The 21,217-nt window shown below is 48.9% G+C and overlaps 1 protein-coding gene across 3 annotated transcripts in view; it reads right to left on the bottom strand.

Annotated features, from left to right (window-relative positions):
- Positions 1 to 4,407, bottom strand: part of RAB11FIP5 (RAB11 family interacting protein 5) — a 93,900-nt gene extending 89,493 nt beyond the window's left edge. For all 3 annotated transcript variants that reach the window (XM_067533664.1, XM_067533663.1, XM_067533665.1), the window contains exon 1: positions 3,929 to 4,407. In XM_067533664.1, the coding sequence (XP_067389765.1) occupies positions 3,929 to 4,344 (416 nt within the window). In that variant the 5' untranslated portion in view covers positions 4,345 to 4,407. The remainder of the gene's footprint in view (positions 1 to 3,928) is intronic.
- Between the last annotated feature and the right edge of the window lie 16,810 nt (positions 4,408 to 21,217).

The following is a 21,217-nucleotide window of genomic DNA, read 5'->3' as shown; positions in this document are numbered from 1 at the left end:
TCCTTTAAGAGGAATCTGTTAGATTGCCAGAAAGCCACAATCAATAAAAAGGACAACTTTGACTAAAAGCTCCTCATGATTCAGTATCAAAGTGAAGGCACCAATTAGAAATAAAAAAATAATGTATAACAAAAGAAATAAGTGAAATAGATAGCAATCAATGTAAGTTATTTAATGTAGAAAATTGATAAGGGAAGCTACAGACATCAGGGGAAAATCCATGGTTGACAGGGCTAAGGAGAGTAAGGTTTTTTTTATGTATATTAGGAACAAAAGAAATCCTAGAAATGCTACAGGCCCATTACTAGATCAAGATGGTAAAACTGTTAATAATAATAACAACGCAGAAGAGGCATTCAATACATTTTTCTGTTTTGTATTTGGGAAGAAGCACTATGATGTACTCACATCACATGAGGACGATGAAGCGCTTTCCAGGACACTAGTAATTAGGAAGATGTTCATCCCTCGCAGATGCTGTTTAACATTTTTAAATCAGCAGACTGGAGGGGAGCTGCGGGCCACTCTGAAAGACCCCGCGGGCCACTTTTGGCCTGCAGGCCATGGGGTTGGGAACCACTGAGCTAGTCTGCTGCCTGCAGCCTATACAAAGAGACTCCAGAACTACCATCCTGATTTACCGTTCTGCTCCCTATCTCTGCCTACCCAGACACATACATAGCCCTCATCTCTGCAACAGATGGAGCACTGTTTCTGCTCCAGAGTTATGTATATTCTCTTGTCTTTGTCTCCATGGCTTCCTGCCATGCAAGCACCTCCACACCTTGGACCTTTTCCTGCTACTCCTCCTCAAGATTCTTCTTTGAAGCCTTTAACACACTAGACAGTGTCTCTTCTCAAAAAAAAAGAGGAGTTGCTTAGGAAAAAAAAATACATTTTGTTAACCAATGCAACCAGGCTTTGATCATGCTGCTGTAAATCCTGGCCTTCTCTCCCCACCTACCCCCAGTTTATCATCTCCTCTCATGTCATAACTCTAGTTGTAAACTCTTCAGGATGAGCAGCCACTACTCTATTCCTTTGCAAAGCACCAGTTGCGTTTACGGCACTATATAAACATGACTACAGTTCAGTTCTTAATGAAGGCTCCATGTCTATCTCCACGCATACAATCTTGGGGAGACAAGGCAGCCCAGTCGGCAATCTGGCCTCAACAAAGATCTTGGTATAAACTTAGCTGATTTTTATCTGGTACTAGCAGACATCCTAGTAAACAAAGTTGTCTGTAACTGACTGAACCAGACTTTGAAAGTTTGCTTCCAAGCTCAGGCAATTATAAATTACTGTATAACGTAGTCTGAGTGGTGAACTCAACCAGCTTGTAGGGTTTAGCACCATTTCATACCTATCCACAGGCTTGCAGTCTCAAATGAGAGTTTGTTAAGCAACCTGTCTCCTCCAAAGAGACTCCCCAAGGTCCATATGGGCCCTGTGAAGCATTCACTCTGACAGTACACAGCTTGTTCTATACTGCATCAGCTTGCCTAGAGAATGCAAGCACCAGACGCAAGGCGTCTCTTGGCAGTTATCCATTGTACAGCATCTTATGCATCTCTGATGCTTGTGATGAAAATCTACATATGGCTCCCTTATTATCCTGCACGGCTGACCTCCCAATTACAACACGCTGCTCTGAACCAGCTAGCATTTTGTGCCACAAACCCCCTCATTACATGGAATCAGAACTGTCCACCTATGCGTCTTAGGCCCTATTCTGCTGACAATGAATGGAGACTCTCCTATGCTTTTGGTACTGGAGCACCTGAGTTTTCACCCCGATGTCATGTGAAGCTCCCAGTCACGTGTATAGCCCTAGGCAATCCCAGCTGTGTGATGGCACAGGTGCTTCCTTGCTCTTTACCATGTGCAATTCAGTGCTTAAAGCGTTTATTTTGCAAAAATTCATTTAAAAAAAGCCAGTGTTTGAGATGCAAGGCTGGGTTTAACCTATGTTGAAGGGTGCTTCTACATCAACATTACAAAGCTGTATTTATATTCAGTCAGCGCCACAGTTTATGTGGAGTTAGAAACACCACCCCTGATGACATCATCAAAGAAATAAAACTAAGCGACGGATTAAGATCAACATAGCAAAGTTCCTGGATAGGATCCCACTACTTGGGTTACACGCCAAAGCATCAAAGCAACGTTACTGCTGTACTGCAAGTTATCACATGAGACACCATCACTGCCAGCTCCTGAACAAGTCATGAGAAATGACACAAAATACAGCCAGAGGAAAAGCCTGGAAAATGTAAACAGTGGAAAAGGCTCACAAGATAATAGCAGTATGGTTCACTTGCTACTGTCATTAGAGTAGCATCCAGGGACCTCAAGATGAAGGGCTAACTGTGCTAGACACTGTATAGCCAACCATGAAAAGATCGCCCTGCCGCAAACTGCTTTCAAGTTTAGGCTCCATTCCCCCTTCCAATGGGATTACTCTTGCGCAGAGAGTTAAGCATGTGCTTACCCGGCTTCAGGATCTGAGCCAAAGTAAAGTGAGCGAGCACTGTTTATTTAGCATGGTTACCCTCATTAAAGAAAGAGATCGTGTGAAGGGAGAGGCCCTGCGTGTCCCCACCGTGATTAAATATTTAAATACCCTGACAAGCAGGCACGGCTTTTCTCACGGTGAGTGCTGTGCATTCCAATCTTGCCAAGAGTGTAATCCATCAATGCTCAGATCAAGCTGCAAGGAGTACTGGAAGTTAACACTCCGTGGGTCTGTTTTCAAATGGTTATGCTCTAGCAATCTAGTCTCCCTCTAAAGCTTTTTGATAAGCTGTTGCCTTGAACAAAACCTAAATAGGACTTCTCTTTTAAACATCCACTTGTCCAACCTCTTCAAGTTGGCGTCCATAAAAGAACAAAGTGATCAGCGAATCCTCCAAGAAAAATAAGTCAAACTACACAGAGGAGAGGTTTTCCCTTTTTTAAAGGTTACCCACTCACCCCCTTTTCCACCCAAAACTGCCCATATTAGGCAAGCCAGAGCTTTGGGAGCCTTGCTGTGTTGTGGAAGAAAACGAATGAGAAATGTCTGGGGGGTTTGGGGGGAATATGTTCTGACCCCTTTAACACTGTTAATCTTGCTGTCCACAAGATCTCCACTGCGTCTCCTGCCCTGCCTGGGAGAGAGACACTGCCCAACCCATGGAGACTGGGCTGATGATGTCTCACTCCTCCCAAGCCAGTCTGCAGTGACTCAGGCGGCAGGCCAGCCCTGATCAAAGGGGCCCAGAGTCAGACAGCCTGGCGTTTAGGATCTGGGGAGCCCTCCCATCCCACTCCTGGAAGGAAGGGTTTTGCCTTCAGCTTGACGCTTCAAAAACACTCCTTCACATGGTTCCAAGGCTGCTGCCCGCCTGACAAACACCCGAAAGCCTTTTTTTGTTTAACCCTCTGGGGACAGAAGGAAAAGGAGACCCCGCTGCAGCAAGTTCAGCGGAGCGGAGCCAGATTCTTCAGCCACGGTCCCGGGGCGTGGGAGCTGCACCGTGGCCAACCAGTCCAAGTAACCACCACGAAATCTGGGGGGGTGGTGCCCAGGCAGATCCGTGCAGCGCAGACCCAGGGGCCGAGGCAGATCACGGGAGGAAACGTTTTGTTGCATGCTTTCCCTTGCACATTTCGCGGGCCGGAGATGGTGCAAAGACCCATTGCTGCTGCCGGGGTTGAGCCCGGCACAAGGGTTGGGGGGGGGGGGGGGGCTTAACTTTGCAACCGAGCGCGAGCAAATTGCAATGCAGTAAGCGGTGCGTGCGCCCCCGCCCCTCCCAGGGGTGCAGCCGGCACAGAGCTGAACCTCGGGGCGATGCTCTTGCAAGGGGGTAAATGCAATCCCCCCCGCCCCCCCCCGCCCCGCCCCGCCCCAGGGGCACCCCGGATCCTGCTGCATACTCACTGGTTCTTCACGGCGCGGCTCTCCCTGAAGACCGGCTCCAGGGGCAGGCTGGCTTGGCCCAGGAACTTGTCCATGCCGATCAGAGCCCGGTGCATGACGGTGAGCACCAGCTCGCAGCCCCCCTTGCCGCGGGGGGGGCCCCCTCCCCAGTCGGCCGGCTCCTCCAGCTCCAGGGCCCCCGGGGGCAGCTCGAAGGAGCATTCCTCCTTCCACTCGGGGCTGCCCGGGCTCTTCTCCGCCACCGAGGTGCTGTACTTCTCCCGGCCCAGCTGGATGATGGTGTAGGCGTCGCTGGTGGCCGGCTTGCCCCCGCCTTTGGCCCGCAAGCCCCGGGCCTGCAGCACGGTCACCTGGACGTGGGTGGGCAGCCAGCGCTGCGGGTCCTGCTGGAGCCCGGCCACCCGCAGGAGGGACATGGCTCCGGCTGCGGCGAAGGGCGCGGTGCGGTGCGGTGCAATGCAATGCAATGCAATGCAACTCCCGGCTCCCGGTGCAATGCAATGCAATGCAACGCCCGGCTGCTCCCGGTTCAATGCAATGCAACGCCCGGCTGCTCCCGGCGCGGGGGGCTGCCCGGGCTCGAGGGGGGGGGGCGGCTGCGGCGGTGCAAACTCCCTGCAGCGGCTGCCGTGCAAAGGGCCCGCGGGGCGGCTGCAAAAGTAACTTTCCTCCCCGGGAAAAAAAAAAAAAAGTGGGGGGCGAAGAAGGCAGCTGCAAAAAAAAAAAAAGCCGCCGCGTCAGCTGCGCTGCTCCCAGCTGCTGCTGCTGCTGCAACCCGGCCGCGCGCGCCGCCCGCCTCTCCCGGGACTCCGCCCCGCCCCCTCCGTGTCCAGATCCCCTCCCCCTCCCTGTGCTCAGGCTCCTCCTGCAGGAGGCTTTGGCCGGCTGCAGGGCCGGCGAAGCAAAGCCCCTTCCCACGGCCCCCCCTGCAGGGTGTTTGCTCCAGCTCCCGGCCCCAAGGCGTGCAATGCAGCAGCCAGGGGCACAGCCCGTGCCCAAGCCATGGCAAGGGGGGGGCTGGACCTGGATGCCCGCCTCGCCCCTCCCAAGGATTCCCAAATCAGATGAGTCAGGGGTCAAAGAAACTCTGGGGGCCCGGCCACAGGCAGGGCCCGACACTGGTGCTCTGCACACAGCACGAGTCACAGTGTGGCAAGGGGGACTTGGGAATCTCTCAGGGTCCGTCTACACTGCACGCTAACCCCAGGCTCGGAGTCAGGGTTCAGCCCAAGCCCCTCTCCCGTCCATGCACAGATAAGCCTGATTGGGGTCAGCAAGCACTCCTGGGACCCTCGAGGGGAAGGGGTCAGAGTCCAAGTCCTGTCGTTTTGCAGTGTGAACGCAGGTCGAGCCCAGACCTGGCTCAGAAAAGCTGCGTGGCATCGTACAGACAGGCTAGCGCGGCTGTGAAACATGGGTCCAGCAATTGTAAATCCAGGTTTACAAATGCAGTGTGGCTGCTCACGCACGAGTGTGGAAACGCGGAGTCGACAAGTGCGGGACCCACAGAACCGGGCTTAGTGTGAAGCGGAGACGAGGCAGATGTAAAACAGGAAACATCTGGCCAGGGCAGGGCTTCAAAATACTTACTGGGGTTACAGCCCCACTGTTAAATTGTGGATTGGTGGAAGGCTGTTACAACTTTATTTGACCTCAGTTTATAAACAAACACGTACCAAAAAACCTGACATTAAAGGAACATTGAGGTTGCAAAGCCACGTATTCAAACGTTTGAAAATGCCAGTATAAAGGTTCCCATCCAATCTTAGTTCAGGCCCCTGCTGTGTATGCACTACGATACAGTCTCTATGTGACAATGTTATTTCTGTTTTATCCACTTACTTTTTTTTGTCATTTCCTAGATTTAAAAAAAAAAAAAAAAAAAAACTGAAACAGCTATTCCCTCATGTGGAACTGGGTCATCAGTGGGACTGGAGCCTTTAGATCTAGAGCGCTGACCTCTGCCACTTGAGCTAATGGAGTACCTCATACCAATAGCCTCGTCTCTCAGGGGCAATGACGGGGTTAACCAGTGCCCAGACAGCTTCCAGAGAGCAAAGTATTGTTTATTCAGAACACAAGCACGGCAGAGAAGACAGATCTTAAAAGCAAGACGCAGCTGACCTGCATGCCTAGCTCACCAGGTGGTACCCACCTTCCACATGGAGACCCTGGCGGGTTTCGAAGCGTTTCCGACCCCCTTGCAGGACCGGCCGTGGTCACAGTCTCATGATGGTTCTTGGATTGGGCGTGTGTTCTCTCTTCCTGTGTCGGGCTGGGCACTTTATACAGTTTTCAATTCTTTGTTTGCTAGGTCAAACCCAATCCATGCAATTTCCCAATCTATGCAAACCCAATCTATGCAGACCTGTTACCTGCCTAGGGATTTGCATTCATTACTCCCCAGTGATTTTAGTTCTGGCATGAAATGCCGGGTATAGGCCCATGGAGCCAGAAGACAATACCTAGCCTTTCCGATTCAGGTCTGGTCCATATAGGTTCTCATACCACGCTCACTGTAATATCTGAGCACCTTCCCCTTGGTCATTAAGCAAGGTGACTCCACAGATACATGTAACCGTTCTAAAGTTGATGCCATAGTCTTTGAATATTCCATGTTGCAACCCCATCCCCACTCTTCTCAACCACTCTGCCCTGATCCCTCTCCCCCCAGCATGCCTCTGCTCCTCTTATCCCGCCTTTCCCGCCCAAACTTATCTTCACTCCTGTTCCCCAGACCACACCTTCACATTCCAGCCAGGCATAGAATCGTAGAAGATAGGGTTGGCAGGGACCTCAGGAGGTATCTAGTCCAACCCCCTGCTCACAGCAGGACTAACCCCAACTAAATCATTCCAGCCAGGGTTTTGTCAAGCCAGGCCTTAAAAACCTCTAAGGATGGAGATTCCCCCACCTCCCTAGGTAACCCATTGCAGTGCCTCACCACCCTCCTCGGGAAAGACAAGGCAGTTTCTTTGTTCTCAGAAGCACACAGGAGAGACTGTCTCACTGCTCTCCGTTCCTGTGCCCGGTGCTGCAGCAAGCCCTGGATGCCAGGAGGAGCACTTGATGAGAAAACCCTGCTCAGCTCTGGCAGCCCGGGCTGGAGCACTCTCAGTCACACTGCGGGGATGGCGCACGCATGGTCCATGTGGCAGGTAGGAGCTGTGAGGGACTGGGTCATGCTCTGGGCAGATGGAAGCTTCAGAGAATTTAGCTGTCAAATTCTAACAAGCCTATACTGAACATGTGTGAGCTGAAATTTGTCAGACACTTATAACTTGGCCAAGTTTGGGTGGATTCTCACAAGAACAGCAAAAGACTCATCCCTGACACCAGGGCAGCCAAATTTAAACTCCCTGCTCCAAAGCATGGAGGTGCTAGAACTTCTCCATGAAACATAGGGCAGAAGGACTTCCAGAGTCACCCCATCTAGTCCCCTGCTATCACAGGCAAGCCCATCATATCATCCCCTCTGGAAATATATCAAGTTCCATCTTAAAAGTAGTTGGGTTGTTTGCTCCCACTGCTCCTATTGGGAGGCTGCTATTGTCAGCCTCCCTCTTCTGATGGTTAGAAACCTTCTCCTAATTTCCAGTCTCAGTGTATTCATGGGACAGTTTATAACCATTTGTTCTTGTAGCCACACTGTCCTTTAGCTTCAGTAGCTCTTCTCCCTCCCTGGTGTTTACTCCTCTGATGTAGTTGGAGAGAGCAAGCAGATCCCTTCTCAGACTTTTTTTTTTTTTTTTGGTTAGGCTAAACAAGCCAAGCTCTTTGAGTCTCCTGTCATCAGAGACGCTCCTCAAATTCCTGATCATCCTAGCAGCCCTTTTCTGGACCTGTTCCAGTTCAATTTTACCCTTCTTGTATCTGGGTGACCAGAACTGTACACAGTATTCCAGATGGGGTCTGGCCAGTGTCTTGTAAAATGGCATTGCTATTTGCCTATCTCTACTGGACATACTTTGTTTGATACATCCTAGGTTGTACAACTAAACAGTTGGACTGGTTTTTTAACATGGGCAAAACAGTGTATTTTTCCTGAACCTTGTTCTGGAATTGCTGAAGTGTTTTGGCTGAAACTAATAAAATAAAACAAAATAAATAAATGCATAAATTAGCCTGATCCAGACACCCAACATGGGAAGTTTCAGCCCAAACATTTAACGTTTGGCAAAGTTAGAAGCAACAGAAACAGGGTCTTGGAATGGAAAGTATTAGGCAACATTAACTATAGGGCTCATTACCAGCTCCACCGATAATAGAAAATGCCCAGGTTTACGAGGCCTCGTCTACGCTATACTGTTTTGTCGACAAAAGTCAACTGTCGTCGACAAAACAGCGGAGGTGTACACACTGAAACGCTCCTTCCGCCGATGTAATTCCCCTGCTACGCCGACATCATAAAACCACCTTGACGAGCGGCATAGAGTTTTTCTGTGACGTAGTTAGAGCGACGCAGCGTCATTGTAGACACTGCTCTTGGTTGTGTCACCCTAATTGGCCTCCAGGAGGCGGCCTACAATGCCCATCCTGACCACTCTGGTCAGCACTTTGAACTCCGCTGCCCTGCAGGTACACAGGTATGCGTCCCTACCCCGTTTAAAGGCCCGGGAATTTTTGAAATTCCTCTTCCTGTTTGCTCGGTGTGCACAGTTCAGACAGCATCTTCCCAGCTGACCACGGCGGCTTTGTGCAGCAGATGCTCTCCCATGTAGAACACACCGGAGCTATTGGAACTGCTGAGTCTATGAGGGGAGAAGGCTGTGCAGTCGCAGCTTGGTATGCAGGAGAAGGGGCATGAAAGGGACACGCAGCAGTGCCTTGAGAAGATCAAGGAGCTGAGGCAGGCGTACCAGAAGGCAAGGGAGGCCAACCGTCACTCTGGTGCGGCGCTGAAGACATGCCGCTTCTACAAGGAGCTGCATGCCTTCCTCGGTGGCGACCCAACCTCCACCGCCAAGAGCCCCCTGGATACTTTGGGGAGACTGGAGGCAGTGGGCAGCGGATTTAACCCCGAAGACAAAGTGGCGGCCCAGGAAGCGAAGCTGGAGGACACTGTGGAGCGCACAGCAGGGTCGTCTAGTAGCACAGTGAATCAGGACCTTTTTTTGACTGCAAAGGGATCCAGTCCAGTCCCAGCACTCCGGCTCTGGCGTGCAGGATGCAGGAGAGGGGAGCTCTGCTAAGTGCTCATTTCGCTTTGGTATTGCACGGTGAGAGAAGGCTGAACTCTCACATACTTTATGATATGGTAGAGGAGGGATAAGGGACAGAAATTAAGAACAGAGCCTGTCCATCTACGGAATGGGGCCATGGCGGAAAAGTATGTTAATGGATATAGGGATGTCCTGGGAATCCTCCCTAAAGATCTCTAGGAAACTTTCCTGTAGGTATTCTGCAATCCTCTGCCAAAGGTTCCTTGGCAGAGCTGCCTTGTTTCTCTCCCTGCTGTAGGAAACTTTGCTGGGCCACCCGGCAAAGTTTTCTGCAGGGATCAGAGTGGCACACAAGTGAGCAGCATACGGAGCCGGTCTGAAGCCACATGCATGCAGGAAATGCATCCTGTGTTACATTTAGGAGTGAGATACCAGGTTCGATTACCCTAGCCTGTGGATAAGGATACCAATATTCAGAATAGTCTCCCTAGTTCCTTGCAGTAACCCACTTTACAAACTACCCTTTGTCCCTTCTTGCAAATTCCCCCTTGCCCTCCGTCCCTGGTGAACTCACAATATTTGGGACTCGCACCAAGCTGTGTGCTAGCCAAGGGACAGTGAGAAAGGGGTGTGTGTGACTTTTGTGGTTCACAGCTGTGAGCCCACTCACAATACTGTCTCTGTTCACTGTTTCTTTGTAGGATGACAAGATGTCCTGATTTTATAGGGACAGTCCCGATATTCAGGGCTTTTTCTTATATGGACGTCTATTTCCCCCCTCCCTGTCCTGATTTTTCACTGGTCGCCCTATTTCTTTGGCTTCTGCAGATGTGCCCTTGAAGACCCCCTCCTCCACACCAGCGAAGCACCCCTGTCAGATAAGGCTGCAAACCAGGAGGAGTAAGGAGGATATTTTTCACAAAATGCTGCAGTCAACAGATGCAGCACATAGCAAAACAAGAGCGTGGAGGGAGACAATTAATGAAGACTGAAGCTGGATAACCTGGAAAGGACACAGGGGCAGGAGCGGATGATAAAGGTCCTGGAAGGCCAGACAGAGATGATGAAGTCCCTCATTACCCTGCAGTCTGAGCACATCTGTACGGGACTTCCTCTGCAGCCACTGCAGAACTCTGCTCCAGTCTCTCCCCAAACTCCCCCACCGCATTCTTCATGTATTTCCATTCCCTCATAATATCCAATGGACTTCACGCCCTACGGAGTGGTTTCCCAATGAAAACTGGAGTTACACACAGTCGTGAAAGCCCTAACCACGAGACTGTACCTCATTGTCATAGCCCCTGTTTGACCAAAAATGTGTGTTTTGTCCTGTTATTAAACTTGAATCTTTGAAATAAAATGAATCTTTATTTGTGTCATACGTGCATCGGTCAGTGCTAACATTCAAACACAGTGTCTATAGGTAGGAATATTTGCTTAGTACAGTTTATGCTCAGAAAGCAAGCATTACAGGAGTAATTCAAGGTGGCAAGTAAATAAAGACCCATTAGTGGGAATCACTGTCAAAATACTCCTTCAAAGCCTCTCTGATTCAAATAGCCTCCCGCTGCGCCCCTCTAATTGCCCTGGTATCTGGCTGCTCAAAATTAGCAGACAGTCAATCTGGTCCCCCCTGGGGAAACTTTTCCCCCTTCACGTCGCAAATATTATGCAGAGTGCAGCAGGCCACAATGACCATCGGAATATTTTCCTCATTGAGGTCTAACTGGCCAAAAAGTCAGCGCCAACGACCTTTTAATTGGCCAAAGGCGCATTCAACCATCATTCGGCACCTTCTGAGCCTGTTGTTGAAGCGCTCCTTGCTGCTGTGTAGGTTCCCGGCGTAAAGCATCATGAGCCACGGGAGCAAGGGGTAGGTGCGGTCTCCAAGCATCACTATGGGCATTTCCGCATCCCCTATTGGAATCTTCTGGTCTAGAAAGCAAGTCCCAGTGTTCAGCTTTCTTTGAAGTCCAGTGTTCTGAAAGATGCGTGCATCATGCACCTTCCTTGACCACCCCGTATTTATGTCAGTGAAATGGCCACGTTGATCCACCAGCACCTGCAAGACCATGGAGAAGTAGCCCTTTCAATTGATGTACTCTGTCCCAAGATGGTCAGGGGCCAAAATCGGGATATGTGTTCCATCTATTGCCCACCACAGTTCGGGAATCCCATTGCCTCGAGGCCATCAATTATTTCCTGCACATAACCGAGAGTCACAGAACTTTGCAAAAAGAGGCGATTAATGGCCCTGCACATTTGCATCACCGTAACCCCCATGGCGGAGTTCCCAACTCCAAACTGATTCACCACTGATTGGTAGCAGTCTGGAATTGCCAGTTTCCACACAGCAATCACCACTCGCTTTTCCACAGGGGGTGCAGTTCTCATTCTGGTGTTCTTGCTCCGCAGTGTTGGGGCGAGCTCCACACAGTTCCAGGGAGGTGGATTTGCACATCTGAAACTTCTGCAGCCACTGCTCATCATCCCATACGTGCATCACGATGAGACCCCACCACTCAGTGCTTGGTTCCTGAGCCCAATGCCAACAGTCCACTGTGTGCAGCTGTTCCGTGAATGCCAGCAGCAATCTTGAGTTATTCGTTTCCACAGCAAACAGCAGGGCAGGCATCACGAATTCATGCCCTGTTTCGCAGCTCATGAAATACCACAGGACCGGCCGCGTTGTGTTCATAACGCTCATCACCAGACTGATCAGCAGCTCCGGGCAGAGATGGCGGATGCACACTTTATAAGGGCTGTTGAAAATCAAGTCAGAAGCCCATGGAATGATGGGATAGAAAGAACTGCATCGTGGACGGTGAGCACGCCCTGTGATGCACCGTGATCCATTCCCAAAGCTCCCAGCAGTAGAGGGTGACGGAGGGTGGCGAGTTGCACAGTGGGATGCATGCCCACGATGCAATGCTCTCTCTGTCGATGCAAAAGCAATGAATGTGGACGCGCTGCACCGATACAAGGAGCCTTGTGTGGCCAACACACAACCGATGTTATTAAAGCAGCTTATGATCAGCGACGTAACTTAAGCTGACTTAACTCTGCAGTGTAGAGTAGACGACGTCTTCTACTGGCTTTGTGCTAACAGAGCTGTGTCTTGCTGAGGCAGTGAGGGGTGTGTTTTTTGATGAGAAGATCCAGAATCCAACCCCGGTGCTGATGACCCATCCAGGGGCACGGGGAAACATTTAAAATTACAAAAGCAAAATGCAATGCAAGCAGCTTACCCCTCGCACCAAGCTGCAGCACAGAGTCAAAGCCTAATTAAATAGAGCCAGTGTGTTGCCGTCTCTGCACCTCTCTTTGGGTACGTCAACACAAGAGCTGGGGGTGTAATTCCCAGCTCAGGGAGCTATAGCCCTGTGAGCTTTCATTGAGCTATGCTCAGTAGTGGTGTTGCTGGGACAGCACAGCTGGCAGGATGGGATAGCGGCCCTGAGTACAATCCTGTCTGGTACACACTTGGAGGGGCTAGGCCATCTCACCATTCACACTGCCATGGCTGCACTTCTATCTCAGTCCAAGCCAGTACGGGCATGGCTATTTGAGCTGGAAATCAACCTCCACTCTGATTCCTGCTGGCATACGAATTCCACCCTCCGTCTCTGTCTGGGTACTTTTATGACCCCAATCATAGTCTCTGAGTGCCTGTGTCTCCCTGCGGCGGGGAGGTTATTAAGACACCAACAGAACCTCCTTGTAAAGGAATGTTTGATCCAGTCCCTTTGAAGGAAGACAACTAGATATCAGAGATAAGTAGCAATGAATTCTCAAAGGGATACACTTACCCAGGCTCAGAATGCTTCTTTGAAGAGGGCGGGCAGCTGTTACTATGCCCCAAAGGCAAAGTGGGGGGAACCTGCTCCAGGCCTTTGTCAGAAACTTACATGAGCATGTTGCATAGGAGGCAGATGGGCCACGGTTACTTTTCTCTGAAAACTACAGCATTCTGGCCATGTTAACAGATCTACTTGGAAACTGGAGCTATCTCCTGATTTTTCTGAAATTGGGCTCAAGACCCAGTGTGCTTGGGATTGATATCAGAGAGCAATCAGGGTGTGTTAAGAAATAGCCTTGATACTACGATGTGTCAAAGTCATCTCCTGCCTGCCTGATATCTCTCATCACCTAGAGTCCCCCATATTCAGATTCCCCTGACTGTCTCACAGGAGAATATTCTAGGCAAACTTTTCTGTTTCTTTTGAATACCCACACCTCTCAAGTTTCTCCTTTCATTCTACTCAACTTTCACATTTGTGAGGAGAACTTCTTGCATTTTTCCATAGGGGTTCCCTGAGGTCACACAGCAAATAGTTTTGCAGGGGGGGAAATGGAAATGCGTTTGTTGGATCCATTGTGCACCCTTAAAACGAAGCATATGCATAAGTATTTGCAGGACTGAGACCTTCAGATGTGCAGCCCTTCTAAGTTCACCATTACAGAATTGTTTTCAATGGCTTGATTTTCTGCATTTCTTTTCCACATAGCATTGGTTACTCTTGGAAGACAGGCTACTGGGCTAGATGGACTATTGGTCTGACCCAGTATGGCCGTTCTTATGTGGGGGACGGAGAAGGCGAGAGAGTTAAAGGATAATTCAATTAGGAGTAGGAACCATCCTTTGCCATATTCTTGCAACCTCCCCATAAAAGAGTAGAAACAATATTGGAAATATGGCATGCACAGTTTTTATTAGTTTGTATAGAGCATATGCAACCTGACAAACATGCGAGGATCCCTACCACTGAATGCAGTTTTCTGCAGTTTGCCACCACCCAACTTTGAAATGGAAAGGCACGCACTTTTGGTGGTTTTGCTTGAATTTAGGCAAATATAAGAAGTTGCATGCACATTTTCTATATGCATTTTTGTCAGAGGACGTTGGCAGGTAGGATGATAGCAGCGTGGCCTAATGGATAGAGCACTGGCCTGGGATTCAGGAGTTGTATCTGAGTTGTATCTCTGGTTCTCCCACTGTCCTGCTGGGTGGCATTGGGCAAATCATTTCATCGTGACATGCCTCAGTTTCCTTATCTGTAAAAGAGGGATAAAAGATACTGACCTCCTCTGTAAAGTGCTCTGAGATCTACTGATGAGAAGAGCTATGTAAGAGCTAGGTATTATTATAATGATTAAAGGAAGTTTGCCGTGGAGGAATGACACTGGCTAACCACACTGACTGTATGACAGAGTTGCTTGTGATGGTAGGAGGCAGGGCTCACCAGCCCTGGGACTCATTTCTGGTTTATGTCTCGTGTTCCTAAAACCTCATGCTTCAGGGTTTCAGCTGCCACCTGCAGGGGTCAGGAAGGAATATTTTCCTCCCAATGGCATCCAGGATGGCCACGGCTGGAGATGGGACATTGAGTAGGGAGAGCCAGGGCTCTGAGTGGGGCCCCAAGTGTTCTGTCTCTCAGACGCTTGACTGGCCAGTTCTTGCTCACATGATGTGGGGTCACCAGATGTGGGGTTAGGAGGGAATTTTTCCCCACATCAGATTTGCAGTGATTCTGGGCGGGTTTCACCTTCCTTTGCAGTGCGGGGCATGGGTCACTTGCCAGGATTATCTGGGTATATCTCACTTAATCATTTCCTTGCCATTGCGAGGGTCTCTAGCACTGGTGCGCCTCAGCGTCTCCTATTCTCTGCCTGTGGCGTGAATGATGTGAATGATGTCCTTACGCTCTATGGCGATAACTAACGAGGGCCAATGTTAGCATTTGGGGAGGTGTCTGATTAATAGTAACGTATTTCTTTGCACAGAATGCAGGAGTCTAGTAAGCACATTGCAGGCCACGTGAGACATTCTTTTGCAGGAAACAAAAACTGGTTTCCCAGCTAGCTCCAGCCTGCAGCTATCAGAAAGTGCTGAGTGAGAACGACGGTCCGTCCGGGATAGCAGATTGATTGAAACCCTTTCTTGGGAAACTGGGTTTGAAACTCTGCTTCCCATCTTACTGGTGCAATTAGATGGCCATTACTCAGTGTTACAAATGTGCACCTGATTTCGAGTCGGAATTTGTCTAGCCAACCACTGGCTCGTGTTATGCCTTTCCCTTAGACCCAAGTTCCTCCTGTGTCACTGACACATCGGGCAGCCCGGATTCTCCATTGATTACTGTCGCTCGCTAGTTGTCGTACTTCTTCCGAGGTAATGCCAGTGCAGTCAATATTCTCGGTCACCATCTTCTGCCAGTTCTTCCTTGCTTTCTTTTTTCTCCCTCGGGGATCTAATCCAACACTTGTTTTTAGCATGTCTTCCATAGTCCATATCCCAATTACTGAACCTTCTTTCTTTGATATACTAAAAAGCTGCCTATGGTCAGAGAGCTTTTCTCCATTTAGGTTAGACAGAAGTGCCCGAATTACCTTCTCCATCCCATTAATTATTTTGTATAACTCTGTCACATCTCTTCTTACTCTTCTCCTTAAATTAAACATCCTCTGTATTTTCAATCTCCACAGCCTCCTCCTAGGTAGCTTTTGGAAGCAGAGAGTGTCTGCTGCAACCCGCTCTAATACAGCCATAATCTCTATTCTCATTATCTGTGCGCCGATCTATATTATCTTCATTAAGCATTTATATAGCTCCAGACATTTACACAGTGCTCTACATATACAGCCAGGCAGAGAGAGAAAGAGATGCCCATGCAGTTAATTTTGTATGATGCTAGTCATTTAGGGACGCATTTTTTTAAAGGAGATTTAGCTCATCGCCTGACTTGGCACCTGAACTTATTTGCAGAGATGGGTGCCGGCCTCTCGCTGTCTGTTTGATTTGCAGGCACAGTTAAATGGATGTTTGAATTGTCTCCTTTCTACCAGCAGTGAGCTCACAAAGGACTGCAGGAACAACATAGAAGAGTGTCATCAACAGAAATTTGGTCTCTAATCTGTGTCTGTTTTATATCAGGAAAAACCCAAAGCATGTACAGATGTGGGGAAATCACGAATGGAAAGAATAAATAATATGCCCGAGGATGCACAGCAAGCCAGTGGGTCAGAGCTCAGGAGTTCCTCATCCTAGGTCCAGTGTATGATCTTCCAGGCTCTGTCCTCCCCCGCCCACTTTAGTGTTATCTGTGAATTTTGCTCCCATGATGTTTATTCCCTCTTTCCTGATAAGGAATGAAGAAGAAGGCCAGTGCAAACACAACTCCCTCACAAAGCACCCAGGGGGATTTCCTGAAACGAACAATCATAGAAAAGGTTTCCAAGGAGTGCTAGAACACGAGCAGAGCTAGAGGCCAGCAGGCTAGACCCTGTACCGGACCTGGGGGGGACTGCGTTCTAGTCCCAGCGCTGCTATTGGCAGCAGCGGGCACAGCACTGATTTGTGCCGGCTCACCCCAGGAGAGGATCTGGGCTCAGAAAAATGTTGAGAGCCGGGACTGTATCGTTTTCCATGCCTTGTGCAGCAGCGAGCAGATGGCTAGCGCTTAAACGGCAACAACCCCTGAGCAGGCATCTAGTATTGCCTACTAATTAAAGCTGGGATCTGGAAGCTAGGACACCCAGCTTCCTCTGACACTGACTCGCTCTGTGACTTGAGACAGACACTTCACTTTATGGTGCCTCAGTTTCCCTGATTAACAAATTACAGCGGTGGCTGATGTCTGCACTTCTCTCCTTAGGTCGGTGGAGTGCGTCCTCTCAGCTCCCTGCCGGGAACCCACAGGCTCCGGGGCTTCCTGTGGGCTGCCCCCGTCCCACACTCTCCGGTCCCAGCCAGGAGCGCGAGCAGCCGGCGAGCCACCCGCCTCCCACCCGGTCCCACATCCTGGGAAGCCGGGTGGCAGCCACCCGTGTCCCCGCTGGCAGTGGCCAGCGGCCGCCCAGTCCCCTCTGGTCCCTGAGAGAGCCAGGCTCCAGCTGTCCAGGCCTCCTGGCTTTCTTGTCAATTTCATCTGTCCAGGGGAGTAGTGAAATTGACAAGAATGACAGCCTCTCCACCCCTGCAAGGGGATGCAGTGTGGACACAGGCACTGCCTGGCCCTAGCTCTGCCAACAAAAGCCCTGCACCTCTGGTTGAGGTGGTTCTATTTTGTCGAAAAAAACAGGGCAGTTTTGTCGTCGGGGGTGTGGGGGGCTGATTGCAGCGTGTCCCCCCCACACTGTTTTGCTGACAAAACTCTCCGGTGTAGACCAGGCCCAAGAGCAAAGTGCTGCTGTCTGTCTGGGCAAGTGAATGGTCTGCATGGCCTTCGTCAGGCCTGCGGTGGGGATGGTACTTCCCCCCCACACCCCATGGGCCCTGCTGCTGATATTTTGGTTTGGGTCCCGCCCAGCTGTGGGGACGGAGGGGGCGGGGGAAGGGCAAAAACAGGAAGCCTGGGCTTTCGATGATACGCACTTGTTTTTATGCCTGACAGAGCGAATTTGTACAGACCGAAGCATTCCTGTTACCAGATGGCACATATATGTGCACATGTGTCTGCTTAGCAGTGGCAACGCTAAGCAAGACTCAGACAACAGGGCCTCCTTTGTTTTCTCGTCCCTGCTTAGAGGTAGAAGGGGAAAGGCATGTTCCTTCAGGGCGGGATGGGGAAATATCAGCTCAGAAAGTCACCGCGTGCTCAGCACGTAAGAATTCTGGGTCAGAGTAACCTGCAGAGGCTGCAGACGGGGTATCCCCACCAGTGCCACCCCTCCCCCCCCCCAGCAGATTATTTAGGTAGGACTTTTATGATGCTTCACCTCTGCAAAATCCAAACAACAAACCAAATGTCCAGCCAGAACTCGAACAAATCACACAAAATCAATATAACCCCCTCCCCTTCCCTCTATCATTGTCAGCCCCAACGGCCCTGTTGTACAAGCCTGGGGGAATGGGGCAGGTTCGCCATGGGTCCTGAGTGTGAACAAGATGTCACGGTATCCTCTCGCACTGAGGATACCTCCCTGGGGGGGCAGGACACCTGTTATTAGGAAGAGACAGGTAATAGCAATGGGGGACTCGACTATCTGAAATAAAGACGGTTGGCTTTGTGATGAGAGGGAGAATCGCATGGTGACTTGCCTGCCAGGTGCGAAGGTTGTGGACCTCTCGAGACAACTAGACAGACTTATGTGCAGTGCTGGGGAGGAGCCGGTGATCGTGGTATATGTAGGTACCAAAGAGATATGGAAAAGTAGGAGGAAGGTCATGGGGGCCAAATTTAGGCTGCTAGCTAAGAGATTAAAATCCAGCAGGTCCCCGGTAGCAGTCTCTGAAATGCTTCCAGTTCGGGCCAGTTACACAGGCAGAACTGCCGGGTCCCGATGGTATAGGGAAGAAGGATTTAGGTTTATTAGGAACTGGGGAACCTTTTGGGAAAGGAGGAGCCTATACAGGAAGGATGGGCTCCACCTACGCCAAAATGGAACCGGATTCCTGGCACATAAAATTAAAAAGGTCGTAGGCCAGTTTTTAAACTAAGGGTTGGGGGAAAACTGATAGGTTCAGAGGAGCTCACAGTTTGGACAAAGACATCCCTTGGGGAAGGATCTATTAACAAGGATTCTCTAGATCCTCTCCTCTATCAGAAGAGAGGATAGACGTTGAGAAAGTACAGTTAGGAACTGAAGAGAAACAGCTGAATAAAAGAGTCCCATTCAGTTGCCTCAAGTGAAGGCAGACAACTAAATAGTGACAGATTTGATAAGTGTTTGTAGACAAATGCTAGTAATCTACATACTATCAGGAGTGAACCTGAATGCCTGGTGTTAAATGAGGATATTGAGATAACAGGAATTATAGAAATGTGGTGGAATGATGTTAATCCATGGCACACGGTAATACCAGGGTATAAAATATATAGGAATGACAGTGTAGGTCGCACTGGTGGAGGACTGGCACTATACGTGAAAGCAAGCTTAGAGTCAAGTGCCCTAAAAATCTTAAATGAATCAAACTGTACCATTGAATTTCTATGGATAGAAATCCCATGCTTGATGAACAACAGAACAGCGGCAGGGATACACTACGGAACACCTGGCCAGGATGGTGACGGTGATTGTGAAATGCTTCAGGGGATTAGAGAGGCTATAAAAACAGAAGACCCAGTAATAATGGGGGATTTCAACTATCCCCATATTGACTGAGTCCATGTCACCTCAGGGTGAGGTGCAGAGAGAAAATGTTTAGAAGCAGCTAGTCCTGGAACCCACAAGGGGAGAGGCAATTCTTGAATTAGTCCTTAGTGGAGCACAGGATCTGATCCAAGAGGTGAAGATTGCGGTTACCAAGTGGTTCAGCTATCATAATGTAATTAAATTTAAAATCCTTAGGCGGGGAGGGGGAAGGAATACCAAAGAAACCTCCCATAGTAGCATTTAATTTCAAAAAGAGGAACTTCACAAAAATGAGGAAGCTAGTTAAAGAGAAATTAAAAAGAATAGTCACAAGAGTGAAAAGCCTGTAAGCTGCATGGAAACTTAAAAAACACCCTAAGAGAGGTTCAAACTAAATATATACCCTCCCCCCCCAAAAAAAAATTGTAAGAAGCAGAAAAAATGCCACCTTGGCTAACCAACAAAGTAAAAGAGGTGGTTAAAGGCAAAAAGGTGTCCTTTAAAAATTGGAAGTGAAATCCTACTGAGAAAGATAGAAAGGAGCATAAACTCTGGTAAGTCAGGTGTGAAAGTATAATTAGGCAGGCCAAAAAAAGAATTTGAAGAACAACGAGCAAAAGACACAACAACAGGAAAAAGAGTTTTAAATACATCAGAAGCAGAAAGCCTGCCAAACAATCAATGGGACCAGTGCTTAATGTATAATGAAAAAGGTGCCGGAACTCAAGCCATTTTTTCAGTTTCATAATTGAGGTAGCAAGCCCAGAGGTGCCGGGGGTATGAACTGCCAAGTGTAGAGGTGCCACGGCTCAGCTCTGGAAAGCTCTGGCACAAATTAATCACTGAGTGTGGCCACTGGATGATGGAGGTGCTAGAGGAGGAGCACTCAAGGACGACAAGGCCACTGCAGAGAAACTAAATGAATTCTTTGCATTGGTCTTCACTGCAGAGGGAGTGAGGAAGATTCTAACATCTAAGCCATTTTTTTTAGGAGACAAATCTGAGGAATTGTCCCAGACTGCGGTGTCAATTAAGGAGGTTGAATTAAACAGTAATAAGTGACAAGGCCCAAATGGTATTCACCCAAGAGTTCTGAAGGAATTCAAATATGAAATTGCCAAACTACTAACTGTGATATGCAACCTATCACTTAAAGAAGGCTCTGAACCAGATGACTGGAGGATAGCTAATGTAAGGCCAATTTTTAAAAAAAAGGCTGCAGAGGCGATGATTGCAATTACAGGCTGGTAACCCTAACTTCAGTATCAGGCAAATTGTTTGAAACTATAGTAAAGAACAGAATTATCAGATACATAGATAAACACGGTATATTGGGGAAGAGTCAAAATGGCTTTTGTAAAGGAAAATCATGCCTCACCAATCTATTAGAATTCTTTGAAGGGGTCAACAAGTATGTGGACAAGGGTGATCCAGTGGGTATATTTTACTTGGGCTTTAAGAAAGCCTTTGACAAGGTCCATCACCAAAGGCTCTTAAGCAAAGTAAGAAGTCATGGGATAAGAAGGAAGGTCCTCCCCTGGATCAGTAATTGGTTATAAGATAGGAAACAAAGGATAGGAGTAAATGGTCAATTTTCACTGTGGAGAGAGGTAAATAGTGGGGTACTCCATGGACCTGTAGTGAGATCAGTGCTGTTCAACATATTCATAAATGATCTGGAAAAAGGAGTAAACAGTGAGGTGGGAAAGTTTGCAGATGATACAAAATTACTCAAGATACTTAAGTCCAAAGCTGAGCTGACTTCAAAAAGTTACGAAAGGATCTCATAAAACTGGGGGACTGGCCAACAAAATGGCAGATTCAATGCTGATAAATGCAAAATAATGCACACAGGAAAACATAATCCCAACTATACATATAAAATGATGGGGTCTATATTAGCCATTACCACTCAAGAAAGATCTTGGAGTCATTGTGGATAGTTCTCTGAAAACATCCATTCAACGTGCAGCATCAGTCAAAAAAGCTAACAGAATGTTGGGAATCATTAGGAAAGAGATAGATAATGAGACAAAAGATGTCATAATGCCAC

Source organism: Emydura macquarii, unplaced genomic scaffold (genome assembly GCF_026122565.2).
Source record: "Emydura macquarii macquarii isolate MOO-44397 ecotype Brisbane River unplaced genomic scaffold, CSIRO-AGI_Emac_v2 contig_3345, whole genome shotgun sequence".
NCBI lineage: Eukaryota > Metazoa > Chordata > Testudines > Chelidae > Emydura > Emydura macquarii.
This window is presented reverse-complemented; position numbering and strand designations above follow the sequence as displayed.